Source organism: Solenopsis invicta, chromosome 16 (assembly GCF_016802725.1).
Source record: "Solenopsis invicta isolate M01_SB chromosome 16, UNIL_Sinv_3.0, whole genome shotgun sequence".
NCBI lineage: Eukaryota > Metazoa > Arthropoda > Insecta > Hymenoptera > Formicidae > Solenopsis > Solenopsis invicta.
In genome coordinates, this window is record NC_052679.1 from 16,644,719 (window position 1) to 16,662,164 (window position 17,446).

Here is a 17,446-nt window from a genome sequence, read left to right on the forward strand (position 1 = left end):
AAGTCTAGACAAAAATTAAGAATAGAGATTATTTCAAATAAATCATCTAAATGCAAGGACAACCATAATCATCGTCATCAATTCTAAATGTATATCATTTAATTTGAGACTTATCTATTCTTAGGATTCTTAGGACATGAGTTTATCCACGATACAATTTTATATTTGAGTCAATCTATATGCGTTATACAATAAGATTCCGTGGCCTTACTTTCCTTCGAATATTCTTGAGATTTTTCGAATACATTTACTTCTTGCGGATGGAACGTTTCTAAGCGTCGTTCAATCTAATCCTCCTCGCGTAATCTTTAAGCGTAGTGGAGTTTGTTTAAATATCGGTATTACTGCGAAAAAACAAAAACCATTCGTTGATCGTTCTTCGAAAATTCTGCTTCGCTACTGGAGCACTTGCTCGTTCACCACGAATAAACGCAGACGATTAAAGCTTTTACGGACGCGGCTTAAATCCGCGTAAAGTATTCTAAATCGGAATTACGTGAGAGTGTAACCCGATGAATTCATGCACCGGTAGTTTTTATCCGTTTGGAATCAACACGGGTTTTCCAAGCGTAACGCGCGCAGTCGGAAATTTCAGTTGTTGTATAATAGCTCGCGACACCTCATATAATGTGATTGCAACGAACGATAATTGATTCGAATTCATTACCGTTTGTTAATAATCCTAATGTAGAACCCGTTTTAATGTCATCGTCGCGAGTTAAATGCTCCGTTTAGAAAGCTGTTGGCGTCGCTTTCGGATCGTCATAATTACCATAATTAATGTACGCGGACAGGATTAGCGGCAAAAATTGCGGTATCGGTCGCGTACTCTCGCCACCGGCGAGATTTTTGCGTGGCTAATTTAGCCACCGTGTCTCTCAGCGACGTGAATTGAAACTGATTAACCGCGCGAAAAATGATTGTATTTTCCTCCTTCCTTAAAATATCGTTCGCGCGCGCAGCAGCAGTTTAATCTCGTAATCTTTTAAAATTCCACCCGCATTCCATCTCTCAAATTCCGCGTTTGGACGGAATTACAACTTTTGCGTGCATTACGCGTAATTCGTTTAATCGCCCATTTCCCCATAAATTTCGCCGGACGCGTCGCGTTATATCCCCGCTGCTAAAGGTTAACGGCAATTACGCGATTATCATTAGCCGGGTATGCGTCGGCATGTAAATGATTGCACACGTGTTTTCGAAACGCGGGCTCGGCTGTCCAATCGCGACTTAATGATGCCATCGATACGCTTTCATCAGCAAACAACAGCAGACGCGCGCGCACATTAGCCGGCTCATTAGGTCTAAATAATATATGTGCGCTCAGGTAATATCAGCCACCGCGCGCACGGCTTAGAGAATCGGCTGTGTATTATTTTCGTTCGACGCTCAATCGGCGCATTTAGTATTCGCTTTGACAGCGGTTACGCGCCACGATGCACCTGAACAAAAGCGCGCGTGGAACCGCGATACCACGATATTTTCAGTCCCCCCCTTTGAGTATCACGTATCATCGCCTCTCGTGCCATCCTATGTAAATTTATGTCGAAAGTGCCCCGCACACACGCACGCACACACACGCACACACACGCACACACATGTACATAACACCTGTGACTACATGAAATATCAACTTCACTGAATTTGATTGTCTAAACCACAAATTAGGTCGTACGTATGCACAATTGCGAAGTATCCGCGTTCGCGATGAATTTCATAATTTGTTAATTAATGAATTCATTAATTAACTCGCTCTCCACGAAAATAATTCGGAAATCGATATTCCTTTAACGAAAATCTGCGCGCAGCCTATTTTTTATCTCAATTTCCATTTTTAATTTCCGATTTCGCGAGACTGTGATGTAATTAAAATCTTAAATAACATTTCTGCTAAAGAAAAGTGAAATTAACTGGAAAAATAAGATCTTTCACGTTCAAGTCTGTATTAAAGCTCTTAAAGCACGGAGATGCTTTAATTCTCGATGTCAACGTAATAATGAAATCACGCCTTGAACACTCTCTAGCCGAAGAACAGGTCTCTTTTCCTCAAAGGGTCCTAGAAGAAAGCGCGCGCGATTCCTGAGACGCATCGTAGAATAGAAATGTCTCGACACACGTCGCCTATAGACTCGCTCCTGTGAATGGCCGTACGAGTTTAATTGATTTTCAGGTACAACGTTATCTTCATGATATTGACGTACTTTTTACCAATCGGATCCATGACGTTCACTTATGCCAGGGTCGGCCTGGAATTGTGGGGCTCGCAAAGTATCGGGGAGGCCACAGCCAGACAGCTGGAAAACATTCGGAGCAAACGGAGGGTATGTATAAAATAATGAATTAATATCCGCGCGTAGTTCAGGCGCTGAAATTGCTTTTGTTCCGAGATTGAGAGGTAATTTAAAAACTGGAAAAGCGTGAAAGCGCTTACGCGACAAGAGAAACTTTTTCTCTTTCCTTTTTCGATTCTTCTTTTTCCCCGTCAACAGTAATATTTGATCAAAAACGAAGTAAAACTTCGTCCCTTATGTTCACGAGCGAAGCGAGGAGAACGTTAATAAAGTTCATAAACTTGTACTCGGAATTTATTATTCGCTCCCCTGTGCTCGATGGCATTTAAGTAATTAAAGTGCAGCGTCGCGTAGGTACTTGTAACGTATTTACACAAGGTGATGCAGCTAAGTAATCTCACGTACGCTCTTTATCTCATTCTCTCGTACCGAAACCCAGCCAAAATCGATATACAAACTATCTCAATTAATTAGATAGAACTTCAGACAATTTCCGTTCACGTTCTAGTCTTTTGTGCGTCGCGTGTACGAGAAAGGAACAAATACCGCCCCACCCCATCGCAGGATGCCAAGTACATCATAATTATCTCATATTTGCAAAAGGAATTTCACTATATCTGCAAATGCAGTTTTTGCAACAGCCTTGCATCGTTACGCCTGATTATCTCATTGTGTCAATGCGATGTTGAAAAATAACGTTATGCGTTATTGGCGCATCGCGCGCGGCAAAGAGCCACCGATAACAATCGTGTAATGCATTTCGCTTGCAATTGTTGCGTTGTCACAGACGTTATCTTATCAAATTTTTTCATTTCCTTTTATATTCCCTCGACGCGATTGTTATTATAAATTATATAAGATAACGATCCTAATTTATGGATCAAATTTACAAAATTAAATGTTTTACAGACATTTATTAAATTACAGAAATTTTTGTCTACGTTTTTTTAATTTTTTTTAATTATTATAATATTAAATCGTTTCCACAAATATTATTAATATTGGAGAAAAAAAAAGAAAGTTGCCTTTAATAATCTTTTTAATAAGCTCTTTAAATATCTCTTGAATAACTTCTAGAAATTATGATATTCTCAATAGTATTTAGTATACTAAACATAGAGTAACACACATGAATGCATATTAATATATAATGAATTAAAGTGCATTTAATTGTTTCAATATACAAAAAAATGAAGACTTATAAACATAAACATTTTTAAATACTTTTTCCAAAATTCACAATTAATTTGTTGAATAAATAATAATTTTTCTTCGAAAGTATAATATTTACTGCTTACATTGACATTGATAACTTCTTTAAATGTTTGATCGTTAAATTTACACGAATTAATGAAGATAATTTTAACGCACCTTGAGTGACACAACTAGGATCGTCGCCTTAAGTTACTCGAGATCGTTTTCAAGAGAGACACGTAACGTTCGCGATCAGCCAGTGTTAGGAAGGCTGCGACGCGTTGATAATTATAGCAAATTACGCAAATACGACTAATTGCAAATGCAAGCAATGCCACATAATCGCGTAATACACATACGTCAAATTCAGTAGCATGGGAAAACGCATGCGAGCGGCATTAAGATTCGCATGAAACGATAATATCGCGTAGCCTGATGATATTGGCCTTATCCAACCCTCGTAAACTCGGCTTATCGGATCGGTTTTAGTGGCCGCGGGGGGTCCCCCACAATTTTCTTCCCTTATGAATAACATCAGCTATTCTCCAATAATATCCATGCGGCAATGAGAAACCCCGCGTTACAGGCAAAAAAATCCGAAATACGTCTTTGTCTTTTCTTATCTTAATGGCACTATGGTAATTTTAACTGCCCGTATGATAAATGAACGGGTGCGCGCGACTTTCACAGGTCGCGAAAGGTCCTTCATAGCTAAAAGCAAGTACCTACTTATCGCGCAGATGGGAAAAAATTACACACAATAGGCATGCAGAATGTCCAGATATAACGTGCATAATTTTTTAAATGCAGATAAATGCTAATTATAAATTTACTGTAAGAACAGTGACGATTAATGATTATGGATAAGAGAGAGTTGTTGAATGCGTACCACTTATTTGCTACCGATTTTTACACACATGAATGTTAGAAATTCTCATTTGCATTTACGTTTTCGTCACTTAATGTTATTTATATAAAGTAAAAAAAAAAAATAAAATATCGGTAACGATTTAGGCGACTGTGGTAAGCACGTTGGGAAACTTTTCTCTACTATAAACTATTATATATTTTTTGCAAATATCCATGTAAGTTGTTTATAAGTGTTTAATTAAAGTCGCCTCTCAATGTTAATTTCTTGTTCGCCTTTCTTCCTTCCGTTCTTCGCCGTGCGCGAGGTAGAAAACGCGAAGCGTAATTACCACGTGATGGTGTTACGCTAGACAGTGCGAAGGCGTTCGCTGAAAAACGCCTTCTCAATTAAGTAATCTCAAATGCGATGTGCAATGGCTATTAGCGAGCTTAACGGCGAAGCGAGGATCGCGTGTGTACGCGAGATATATCGTGGCTAGTAACCTGCCACCACGTACCTCAAAGATGGCGATTCGAACCTAAAGCTCGGCCATAATTTGTAATTAGACGAGTCCCGGCTTGCATCTTCGCGGACCTCCATTTCCGCCGCTTTGACTTTAACTCCCCCCCCCTCCCCCCAACTACTTTCGATCAATAAAGTTTACGGAAGAAAGTTCTATCTATCCTCCACGGGCAGTAACACGAACAACGTTGGGGCGCTTAATTTTTGGTCGGAGAAAGAGAGAGAGAGGAAGGGAAGGAAAACGGCCCCTAGGGATCCCTTTGTTTCAAAGAAAAATATCCGTGTACTCTAACACGTTCGCAATGCAAGCAACGGATATCGATTGCCTGCAAGCGTTTATTGCCAACGATCGTTTGTGATCTGCGTTCCAAACGGAGTGAAAAACGATTAGATATAAGTTTGTACCTTTCGGCCAACGAGCAGCCGCTGCCTTCATTTCGTTCTCGTGGACGTTGCGCAGTTGCATCTTTTTAAATGGGGCGCGATGAATTGTGTGAAATGGTGATAAATGTAACGAAATATCTTCAACATTTACATGGTAATATATAAAACGTATATATATATATATATATATATGCGATATATAAGCGCAATTAATGCTGAAATACTGTCTAATCGGATGGAGCGATCGCGGAGAAGAGAATAAATGGGATGTGATTATCGGGCATAAAAATGGTCGTCCTAAATGGACGTATAATGAATTCGCCACGAAGCGGTCGATATGAGTGCAAGAAGGATGACCGCATATTTTCCTAAACACATACTGTAGTAAAGTCTAAATCTACCGCTTCATCACTGATGCGTTAAACCACGCAAGTGTAAATTACAAACTCACAATATGTTTCAAACGTTAAAGACCATCGTAAAACACCCACGAATATTCCGTTTCAAATAGTCCATAAAATTTCGTCACTGTAATTCTATAGTCGGATAAAAACTGAAAGAGAGAGAGAGATAAGGCGACTGAATTTAATTAAAAGAAAGGAAGATTGTAACGCTATATCAAGGGAATCTAGTTAAGCTGGAGCCTTCTCGGAATGTTCGAGTAGGAGAGCCATTGGATTTCGATTAGACGACAAAAGGCGGAATCTGCTACATCCGGAATCGCTGCTCCATTCCGTCGCATACGTATCGACACTATCGATGTAATGTACAGACCGCCAGTATACGCGTGGGTTACGGATCTCACGTCCGTTACCGAGTTTACCCGTGTATGTACAAGTACGAGTTACAGTGTACGACATGTGGACAAACAGCCCGTATCTACGGACAGACCGCAGCGTTACTGACAATTACCGCGATGAAAGCGCTACAGTTAACGCACACGTACATAATTCGCGTTTTATTTATTTTCGTTCTGCTAGAAGATACCTCAGATATTTTTCTTTCCGCATCTTCACTCGTAAAAAGAATATTATTTTTATACTAAGAGACACGATTACTCAATTTTAACTTTCGTATTTCTTTTTAAATAACGGTTATCTATATATAGAGAATCGTCATGATGATAATTTTAATGCACTCACATTATTTAAATGTAAAACAAATAATATTTAATTAAAATAAACTCCTACACAGAGAAAAATACATATTGTGAATTATTTAAATTAAGTAAATATTCAAATATATTTCAAAAAGTAAATTTATATAGCTGCAAATAAATTCATCATAAGCATTAATATATTCTGAATCCCAGTAATTTAATATTAACAATATTAAGTTAAAAAACAAAAACGTAACTCGCTTATTATTCTGACTTTTCTTCTCGATAAAATTTTACATTATTCTTCAAAAGAGTATAAATTCTTTTTACGAGTATATAATAGTAATTTTTTTTTTAAACTTGTGATGAAGGGCGTTATTAATAAAATATTCTTTTACAGATAACCGTTACTTGCTAAAAGAAAAACAGTAAATTAAGTGATTGTTTTTCTCAGTAGTGGAATTTTTCTTTGTGCCGAAAATTTCTCTCATTAGATTTTGTTGAAATTTACTCGAACGCGGAGAGTGCTTGCACTCGATGCTATATGGTCTAGTCAAATTACACGAACGCCCTCCGCATTAGATTTACATATGAATAGAACAAAGCCAAAGCTACCCAAAACACAAACCTTCAGTTCATTAAACAACCGTTATATTTTCCTAGCGTTTCTAAGTAACTGTAGATACGCGGTGCTCTTGAAAATTTCAAGAGCTGTGTTTATGGTACAAAATTTTAAATGCACGAAAAGTGCGGTGCGCGTGAAACTCAACTCCGTGAAGATAAAGTGCTTAAACTCCCCGGAGTATCATTCTTAAACTTAAAGCGTAAATATATCTAGAGTACATTTACGTTACACCTGCAACTCTCGCAACAATGTTTGTAAAGTTATATCAACCAAATTTTGACTCGTGTCAAAACAGAACATTAAAAATTATTAACATACGTGCACGTGAGCTTGTCTTAAAAAATCGATTATTGACTTGCGAGAAATGAAACTCTGGTTGCGTCCCAAGACAAACTTCATTCGAGTTCTTCAATTAAATTGCGATCGCAAATACGATGTAGCAAATTGACTATTGAATCGTGCTGTGTGTGTACTTTAGGACCGGTTTCCACTAATTGTAAGTTTTCTTAACATATAGAGATACGATTATACTATAAATATTGAAAAAAAATTGTACGTTCGAATAAATATAATTAACGTCATTTCCTTGATTAAAAAAAAATATTTCCGCAGTTTAAAAAGAAATTATTTTATACTAGCCAATATTTATTTAAAACGAAGAAATGATGTTAAAATAAGTATATTTATGTGAACATGAGAAAATTTTTTTTTTCGTATACGAGAGACTGAATGCTGCGCACGTATGCCAAAAATGAGAATGATAAGAATCCAATTCCTTGGAACGTGAAATGATAAAATGGTATTTAATTGAATCGTCGTTGTGGAAATAGAAAAGATATATAACATCCAAATTACTTCGGACATTAAAATATTTGCGATACTTAGACTTTGTAAAATACAAGCAACGTCCTTTTAAAGTGGTTACATCGTTGTAGCAGCAGCTAGTATATTTATCTCGCGCGAAAGAAAGATTTCTAAGATCGTGTCAAATGCGCTGGTGTGTGAATGCGCGCGCTGCTACAAACTCGCGAGAACAATGGAGAAGCCAACAGTGAGGCTGGTGAAATCTGACATTTTGAGGAAGAAAGGAGGCGTCGGATAATGTGGCCACTCGTCGGGACGCAAACATGCGCGGACGATCAATTTCTCTTGGCCTTAATTATACTTACCCAGCGGCGGCAAGCAGTAGCAGCAACATCGTTCTCCTTCCGGATAAGAAATCGGCAAATAGACGTCTTGGTCGTGGGCTGAATTGTAGAGATCGAGTCCCTCGGTCCTTCCCGTCATTTCGGAACCGCAATGGCGAGGGAGCGATTCTTCTAATTCCTTTACCGGAAGAATCGACACCGAAGGCGATGAATAGTCTGCTAATTCCCTTCCGGCATTCAGGTCTTCTGGATGATCGATTCTACGGTTTCTCCCCTTAAAAAAAAAAGCAATTAAATGCGAGTTAGTTCCTCAATTCCAAAATGACATGTTTTTTTTCTTTATTCAATCATATTTTGAGACGAGATATTTTATATTACGTGTTGCAAATACTGTATAGCAAAATAAATCCTTTATTTTTTTTTTTACTTATCTATTGAACGGTTATAAATTTATAAAACACATAGCATGTACAGAAAGAATATACAGAAGAGGAAGAAGAGGGAAAATAAATTATACAAGAAAGGACTACTCAAAATTCATTGCCGCGAACAAAACGTCGGCGTGATTACCGTGGATTTTTCGAGAGAAAAATGCAAATTCTTATCCGACTTCGTAGAGAAAATGTAACACAGAAGCAACAAAAATGCGCGCTGGATGTATCTCAAAGCTTTACAAACACTTGCCGAAGGTCGAGCATAAATATTCGGAGGAAATATCACGGTTCGCTGCGCTAAAGCGATTTTTCCAAAGTGCCTGCACTGAAATGCCAGAGCTATCGCTTTGAATTGATAAGCGATATTTTCATTGTAAATCGAATCAATCGCAAGATCGACATTGCACGTGTAATGCAAATCGCGCGCCCACGAAGCGCCCACGAGGCGAATATAAATCCACTTTTTAATTACCTGAAGAAGATAATGAAGTACAGCTCGTAACTATCTGAAGAAATCCAATTTAAGTTATTTCTCAAATAGCTGTTCTCTACAGGCTGTCCTCAACTGATTACGAGAACTATACCTGTGCGAAGTTGAGTAGGTCGTTAATTTCAACGAAAGGGAGAATTCCTCTTCTCGTACGAACAAAAGCGTAGCATAGCGCGGAGGCGAAGATAAGACGAAATTGATTCTCGGAATTGATAACGAAAAAACGACGGAGAAATCGATGCGTTACAAGCGCTTTGTCGTCGCAATTTTAATCACCCGTAGAATGCTTTGCAAAAAAAAAGTTGCGTTTTCGAAGAAGCATTTACTGCAAATGCTACAAATTACCGGATCGGAACTGACGAAGCGAAAACTATTTGAAAACAATCAATAACTTCAATTTCATGCAGCGCTAATAATTACTGGCATTATCTCGATGTGTTCTGCAGAATATTAAATACGAGAAACCCCCGTTTCGTTATTCGCGGAAATTCTCATTCGCGGTGCGGGATGCGTATGCGAACCGAATCTAACAGGTGTTTTCATTAAAATCATCGGCAATTTGGCGGCATAAAATCACATGTATTTCACATTTGTATAATTTATTTATTTAATACTAATAATCTATAATGTATAATTATAAAATAATTACGATCATTACTATTATTTATTAAAATAATCACAATGTAATTTTTCGCGTTTAATCGAATGTGAAACACGCGAGCTCTGATTATATAGCTCTCATTATATTGCTCAAGCAATATAACTAAAAAAAACAATTACGCATTGCCTCTGATTACTTATAACGCGACTAATCGCGGTTTATTACGAGGAAATCATAGTGTAACTTATGATAGAGAAATTTAAATTTATTAATATTTAGGGCTTTAAAAATTCGTGCGAGATCCCGTGCCACGCGGTGAGCACCGTTGCATGCATCATCATTATCTATTTAGAACACATTTTTCTTCATGACAAAAAATGTACATAATATAAATTTCTTCCGTTCAATAAAATTTCCAAGACATCGAAATATCTTCGCGTTCGTTATCCTTATCGAAAAAAAGAGGCCAACTCTACAGTGAATTAATCGTGGCGAAACGACCAGGCCCTTTATATATCTCGACTGATAAAAATTTTCTTTATATTTCAGGTCGTAAAAATGATGATAGTCGTAGTAGTAATATTCGCAGTGTGCTGGCTTCCGTTTCATATGTACTTCATAGTGACGTCCTATCTGCCAGAAATTACGAATGAACCATACATCCAGGAGGTCTTTCTGGGCATATACTGGCTGGCGATGTCCAACAGCATGTACAACCCCATCATTTATTGTTGGATGAATACCAGGTAAGATTTTTCCTTCTCCATTTCATTATTAAAACGACTGCTCCTTACCCCAATGACGAATTATCGAGAACGTGCCGCAATTTGGACGCATTACGATAAAAAATAAAATTTTCTCGTGATACCGCGCATTGTGTGTAATCCGAGAATTATTGGCTAAGAAGCACTTGTGCCGATTCAACCAACTTCGTGGGCAAATACGTAGATACAGTACAATTCAACGAATCCTCTCGTCATTTGTTAACGAAGTTCAGCGAAAGTTTCCCCTCTTCAACATCTCTAGGATACCGCGCGGTGCTTCACTTCGTAAGTTTACCTATCACACTACGCAAGGACTAACTTAAATTATTCTATGTTAACTAGCGGATCTACACAAATTAAACACGAATCTTTGTTACAAAATATCCGAGAGTCCCTCCCCGAAGTGAAGTAGTTCTTCGACGTGAGCTGAAGTTTCTACTAGCTGTCGTTTGGTATACCTTTTGCTAAAATGTAGCATACACAATTACATAGATCCCATCAATTTTGAGATCATGTTTATTAATTTCCAAGTTATCAAGATAAAATGATCATCAAGTGAGATGCATTTACATACTTATAGAAGCTATAGAGATAAAAATAGTTTAGTCACTTATTGGAATATCATTGGTAATAATTGTTATGCAACTTTAGCATTACGGTTCTAATTAAGAAGACTCGATTATCGATCATTTATTTCGCCGTCGCTACCGTCTGAGAGTGTTTGACGAACTGTCGAGAGTTAATCCCGGTATAGCACAGAAGATAAGCTCATTCCACTTTAGTGATACTTCAGAGGCAGGCAGGGCGGGCGCGCCCGGAGTTATATTACAAGAACAGGAAGCCAACAACGTTGCCATTAACGCGTCTACACAAACGATCAATTTGAATACTGAATATCTACGGTAATGGAAACGCGGTCGACCAGACCGAGGTTTCGGTGCAACGTGCAAAATAAGGCGATTCGTATCATCATCAGAGCGGACTGTGGCACCGCAGGGACCGTTGTTTTTAAGCACGTGTCGATACGCCGGGGATACCGGGCCGGATAAACGTCGCTGACCGACCGACCGACGTCCATCGAGAAAAGCCGCGCGAATCTTCAGAGAGCAATCGAAATAATTTCGCTTCGCCCGCAAATGGGAATGGGAATGGAGAAATGGGGAGCGTTGTCGAGCCGTTCGATCGAACCGTGTGGCTTCGCACCCTCCGCCTCCTCCTTCCCCCTTTCCACCCCTTCAAGCTCCCTCTTACACGTCACACGCAGCGTGCACGTTTTGTTCCTTTCTAACATCCGCTATTGCCGCTATTTATTGGGCCGTAAAAAAAAAAAAGAATAAATGTAACGTCAAAAACAATGAAATGGAAATGCAATACGTCGGACATCTCGCTGCGAGGTACGGACATTCGCAGGGTCGAACGCACGGATTTCAATTTTCTGCATGCTATCGACAGAATATGCACCGGCCTCATAAATATTCATATACGACACGATACGCGGGTATCATTGTGTTTCCGCGTCCGGACCGCGATCTCGTAATGACAGTGGCTAATAATAACGACCGCGCGGCAATAGGGCCGCGTAATAATTGGATTACAGTCTTCCTTCTGTATGTTATTCATGCGAGATTTTTCACATTCCGGACAATGGACTTCTTTCAATTCTGGATAACGCGCGTTTCTTAAAAGTTCTTTCTCTTCCCATTCGTGTCATGAAAAAAATATGACCTGCGTATAAGAAAACTTTGCGATTCGCGCTGTTTTTCAATTTATGTCTTTGTGAGAAATAAAAATGTAAAAAGTAAATTTGTGACATGTGAAATTGTGTGTTCACGAATAGAACGACAGCGAAGATATTTCCCTTAGGAAAATCAGGCTTATTTGATAACGCGAATGATTTAGATCATCCTGTCTTCGCGAACGTCGTAAGAAAATAATGACGCGAAACTTTTGCAATTTATGTGCAATGTGGGAAATAACAGTGTTAAATTGAAATCACTATGGCACAGGGTAACTGTCCAAATTACTTTCGCTTTGACAAATGCATAATAATATTAGAATAAAAAAAATCTAAGAATGTTATTTCATTAAAAATGTTTTAACGTTGAATCAAGATTATTAAGATATGAACACAAATAAATACGTGGCAGTATTGAGTACACGCAATTAGAGCAAGTAGAGAGGCAATATTAGCTGTATTCAAGACTTGAGTGGTAATAGCTTATTCTTTTTATAACTTTGATAAAACCGTTACATCTATCTATATCAATTTGCATGTGCGCGTCCGGGTTTATTTATTCATAATGTTATAAGTCATTAATACTGCCGGGGAAGACTAAGTAAGTCGAAACGTTCAGTTTATTTCATTAAATGAAAGTAAATTTTAATTAAAAACGTACACCATCTTTTCGCTCGTTATCGGCCTTTCAATCTTTCTATTTAATAGCTTACATTTTTTTTCGTTATATTTAAATAATTTTCCTGTCTGTTACTTTGATTTTGTATACATTAAAGCTTTTACATGAATAATTATGAAAGAGAATGTTTATCTGTAAAAATGTTAACTGCCACTATATGCTTCAAGCGACAGTAATTAGGTCAATTACCTCACGGATGATCTTTGAATTGGATAATCTCGATTCGTTACAGCCAACATTTGTATCTTCAGAATATTGTACAAGTAATCTATTCATGTTCTTTAAGTGTAAGAAACGAAAATTATTCGATTCAAAATTATCCAAAGAACACGGTGTAACTTCATCTCGACACTTTTAAGAATTAATCGTGATCTATCGCTCTTTAATTTCGCAGATTCCGTCGTGGCTTCGCCCAGTTCTTCTTCTGGTGTCCATGGGTGCGGGTATCGGCGGAGCCGTCTCTTTCACGTTCGGAGGCCGTAACGTCCAGGTATAGCTGCACCGGTAGCCCGGACATGCACACCAGAATATCGCGGAATGGTACGTGCACCTTCTGGGAGCACACTTGCACCACCGGCTCCACAACGCCTAGCGAGTCAGAGTCTCACCTCGAGGACACTGACCCAGACCAGAGGGAGGCGCAATCATCCATAGATTTGCGCCACTTGGTCCCCGACGTTCTCGCCGATGTCGATCGCGACAACGTTGTCGCGACCAGGAATTGCACCTCGCACTGATCACCGCGATATTTCGAGCAAAGCTTAAAACACATTTAACTCCCCCCACCCCCCTCCTTCCTTTTTGAGCATCCCCTCGAGTGTTACACGCTCGACGTTTTGGCGGATCGAAGACATCGGCTCGTGATCCTTCGCTAGTTACGCGACGCGACGCGCGTTAAACTGCAATATTTGTTTGTGCATTCAACATGGAGCGTAAAATCGTTATTCGATATAAAAATTGTTTACGCATACGAAGATTCGATGCGAGGTGAGAATCGAATATATTTAGCGTTAAATGTGTAGCGCAGATACGAGCCGTTCGCTTCGCACCCCCGTGGTTTCGTATCGATCACAATACCCACAGGCGGGAAGTAATAAACGCAAAACGAACGCGGAAAGTAAATTATGATTGCATGTTTGTTGTTTGTTAATTCGCGGGAAATACGTTTCTCTGCTGAATCAAGAGTTAAGCCTTTGGATAGTTAAAAGCAAATAAATTTTATCAAACTTCGTTGAATTTTCTCGTAATCTTAGAATTTTCATATTAATTTGTTATTGTTGAAAGGATTAATTCTTGATAACAAAATATGTTAAGAGAAAAACATCCATTATATAATTTTAGCGCGTTGTTTGCCCACCGCATTTTAATTGAACAAATATTTTGTTGTTCCATTATCGTGTTTTATAAGTAATAATATTATTTCCGATCATATTCTCTCACGGAAATCCATCGAATTCATTTTTCATACGGTATTTTCATCCCATTGAATTTCATTTAAGTGTGGCATCCTTTAGTTATGTTATGCGTTAAGTTTTTACATATATGTGTTGATTTTAAAAACGATTGCACGCAATAAAAAAAAAAGTAACATTCACCACCCCTTTAGATCTTTGTTTGATTTTTGATACGTAACGAATTCGATGACTCGCACGAATTACGTCCGATCGTATACGCATACGATACGGTTAAACTCGGCGGCACGGAACGGCGCTGTTAATCACCGTAGTATAATTGGATATAGCACGATACGTAGCAATCGATGTATCGATGCAAACAAGCCGTATTTCTAATTCGATAGGCACGGTGCGAATACCGCTGCACCTGCAATCAATGAGAGGCGGAAACGACCGGCTGTTGGCTCATCATCGCGATCATGGCAAAAAATGGAGGACCTCGCAGACAAGAGGACACGTGTCCTGACAGGAGGAGGAAAACTCTCAGCAACGAGTACACACCTGGATATGAAAATATCTCGATATGAAAATATCTAGTCCCCTTTAAAACCAGCTCTCTCCGCCGATCAACCGGCGCGATCGGCTCAATCGCATTTGCAGCATCCCGGGGAAGTTGCGATTCCCTCCCACTGTCACAAGCTAGTCCTTGTATTAGGCCAAAGACGCAATTACTATGTTTCGGGAACTTTAATAGGGTTTCTCTCTAGTCATGTGCGCGACGTTAATCGTGAAGAGATATCTGTGTTATTACATTACACGTAATGTAATTTAAAAGAGTAATTGTATGTTGACTATCACTCAATCTCTATGGGCGTATCACTCACAATAGGTATTAAAAAAAAAAATCAACGGACCAAAATATTATATCCGCAGTTTCTTCATGGCGTTTCTTCACGCGATGTTTTTCACAACTGAATCAAGATAACGCATCAAGATAAGTGATTCATTCGCGGTGTTTAGAAAAATATAATGTTTAAATCTAAGGAATAATGATTTATAATCTCGCGGAACATCATTGCGCATATGCCGTGTTCCTATCGTATAATTCTTCCGAAGAGGAAACTGAAAAATCCAAGACTAACGTTCTTGTTTAAAGATAAGACATTTCTTCAATCAATAAGCCTAAGAATTAAAAGATAAAAAATTTGCACATATATTTTACGCTAAGTAAAAGCTATAAAAAATTTCATATATACATATATACATAGAATTATATTCACAGCCAATTGTAAACTTTTTGTTAATAAATTAAAAATTGTAAATTATGAATACGCGCACTAGATGTGGTTGTGAACACATAGATAATCTGCAGTAAGTTCAAACTTTTATCGCTATATTATTTCTCATTTGCGCAAGTCTAAATTTCGATCGCTTTATTTTTTCAGAAAATAAATTTGATAATACGCAATTTTGTATTCAAAGTAATAATACGCAATTTTATATTTAATATCATAAATCCGTCTTAACTTTTTACTTAAATTTAAAGATAAAATCTAGTTATATTTTAATATTAAAAGATTATATAGTTTTCCTCTTGTCTGTTATTTTAGAAAAGATTGCATGCTCTTTTAAAAAAGAGATTCGTTTTAGCATGCTTTCTTTTGATATGGCCTCATCCTACGAATTCATTCAATCTAAACGAAAGATAAACGAAACAACGTTAATGAAGTTAAAATGTGTGTGTAATATCTTTATAACTCATGTTCCTTTTAGATTTTCAGATGTTGTCGGAGCAAGAAATACTCTGGGAAAATAAACGCTTTTTAAGATACGATTTAGGTGTACATAATACACATATAATAACGTAATTCTAATAAATATATAAATAGGAAAATATTCAAAATCATGGAAAATACATAAATAGGAAAATATTCAAATTATTTATGAGTAAGAGGGCTAATAAACGCAGCTAAAAAAGTTGCGTACCAGGAAACGCACTTTCATCTCTTTGAATGGTCCAACAGTTCTGTACATTAATGATGCGCATAAAATAATAAACAGAATACCACCGATATCGAGAAATTTTTCATACCACAACCGTTGTGATATTTATAACTCACTTTTTGTACCAGCCGTTCCAGCTGTTGGAATCTCTATCTAGATAAAACTCGTTTTAATAAATAAAAATAAACGAGCAAAAATTTTATTTCAAATATTTCTCAGAAATGTAAACTCCATCGCAATCAGAGAGAAAACATTTTTGTGGGTCGATATATTATTCACATATTTTTAAAATAAGGTTTCCCAAACTTGTGTAAACCGCGATCCATTTTTTTTTAATGACAAATATTCGCGCAAATATCCATCTAGCTTTAGCGCAGGAAAAAGAAGAAAAAATTATTTTTTATTTATACTTTACACTTTACTCCTCCTATTTTTTAACTTTTTACTGAACAAAAATTTTATAAATCTCTTTAATGTGATGAAATAGGAAGATGCGAAACGTACGTTTATTTTTTGACGACAGTCAGAAAATTAACATTACTGCACATTTTCATACGTAAGAAATTTGATAATTTTATTATGGTTCATGTTTTTCGAAATTTGGTTTCGAGTCCTATCATAAAAATTTTTTCGTAATCGAGAAAAAATCGGTTCACGCCTACTAATGAGTCGTGATTCATTTGGGAATCCTTGTTCAAAATTCAAAGTATTCGAAATAATTAGAAATTTTTTTTTTTCTTGTTATCGAGAAATGCAATCGAAGCACATAATAAATGAATCATAGCTATATGTAAATTAATATAATATATATTTGTTATCATATCAGAGACCACTAAAGAATATAAGCAACGCGATAGAGTATAAGGTAAACTGAACGATATTCGAAGCTGCGCTAGTAAGATAGCGACTGAATGTCATGCAGGAGATGTAAACTCCGCAGAATCACGCAAACCGTTCATACGAATGGAATACTTATTCTCTTCGTGCATTCGGTACCATATAGTTCCGCGTACCTGTGACTGTATATCTAATATAGACTACTATATATTGTATTCTGGAAAATGCGCGTAAATAAAACATCCTATTTTTTATGTAACTGCTATACTTTAAGTTAATGTCACGAAAGGCCGACTTAAGAGACCGTATTGAGAAAAAGCTGAAGTACAAACAATTTCTATTATTAAGGTAATTTCTATTATCAAAATTATTATACACACACACACATATATTTG

The 17,446-nt window shown here is 37.4% G+C and overlaps 1 protein-coding gene across 2 annotated transcripts in view; it reads left to right on the forward strand.

Annotated features, from left to right (window-relative positions):
• Positions 1-16,282, forward strand: part of LOC105203085 (tachykinin-like peptides receptor 99D) — an 85,396-nt gene extending 69,114 nt beyond the window's left edge. The window contains exons 3-6 of one of the 2 annotated variants that reach the window (XM_026133710.2): positions 2,171-2,321; positions 10,188-10,384; positions 13,211-13,356; positions 14,615-16,282. In XM_026133710.2, the coding sequence (XP_025989495.1) occupies positions 2,171-2,321; positions 10,188-10,384; positions 13,211-13,356; positions 14,615-14,736 (616 nt within the window). In that variant the 3' untranslated portion in view covers positions 14,737-16,282. Of the gene's footprint in view, positions 1-2,170; positions 2,322-10,187; positions 10,385-13,210; positions 14,422-14,614 lie in introns of those variants that run through there. The other variant, XM_026133709.2, reaches the window with a different exon arrangement.
• Positions 16,283-17,446: the final 1,164 nt, after the last annotated feature.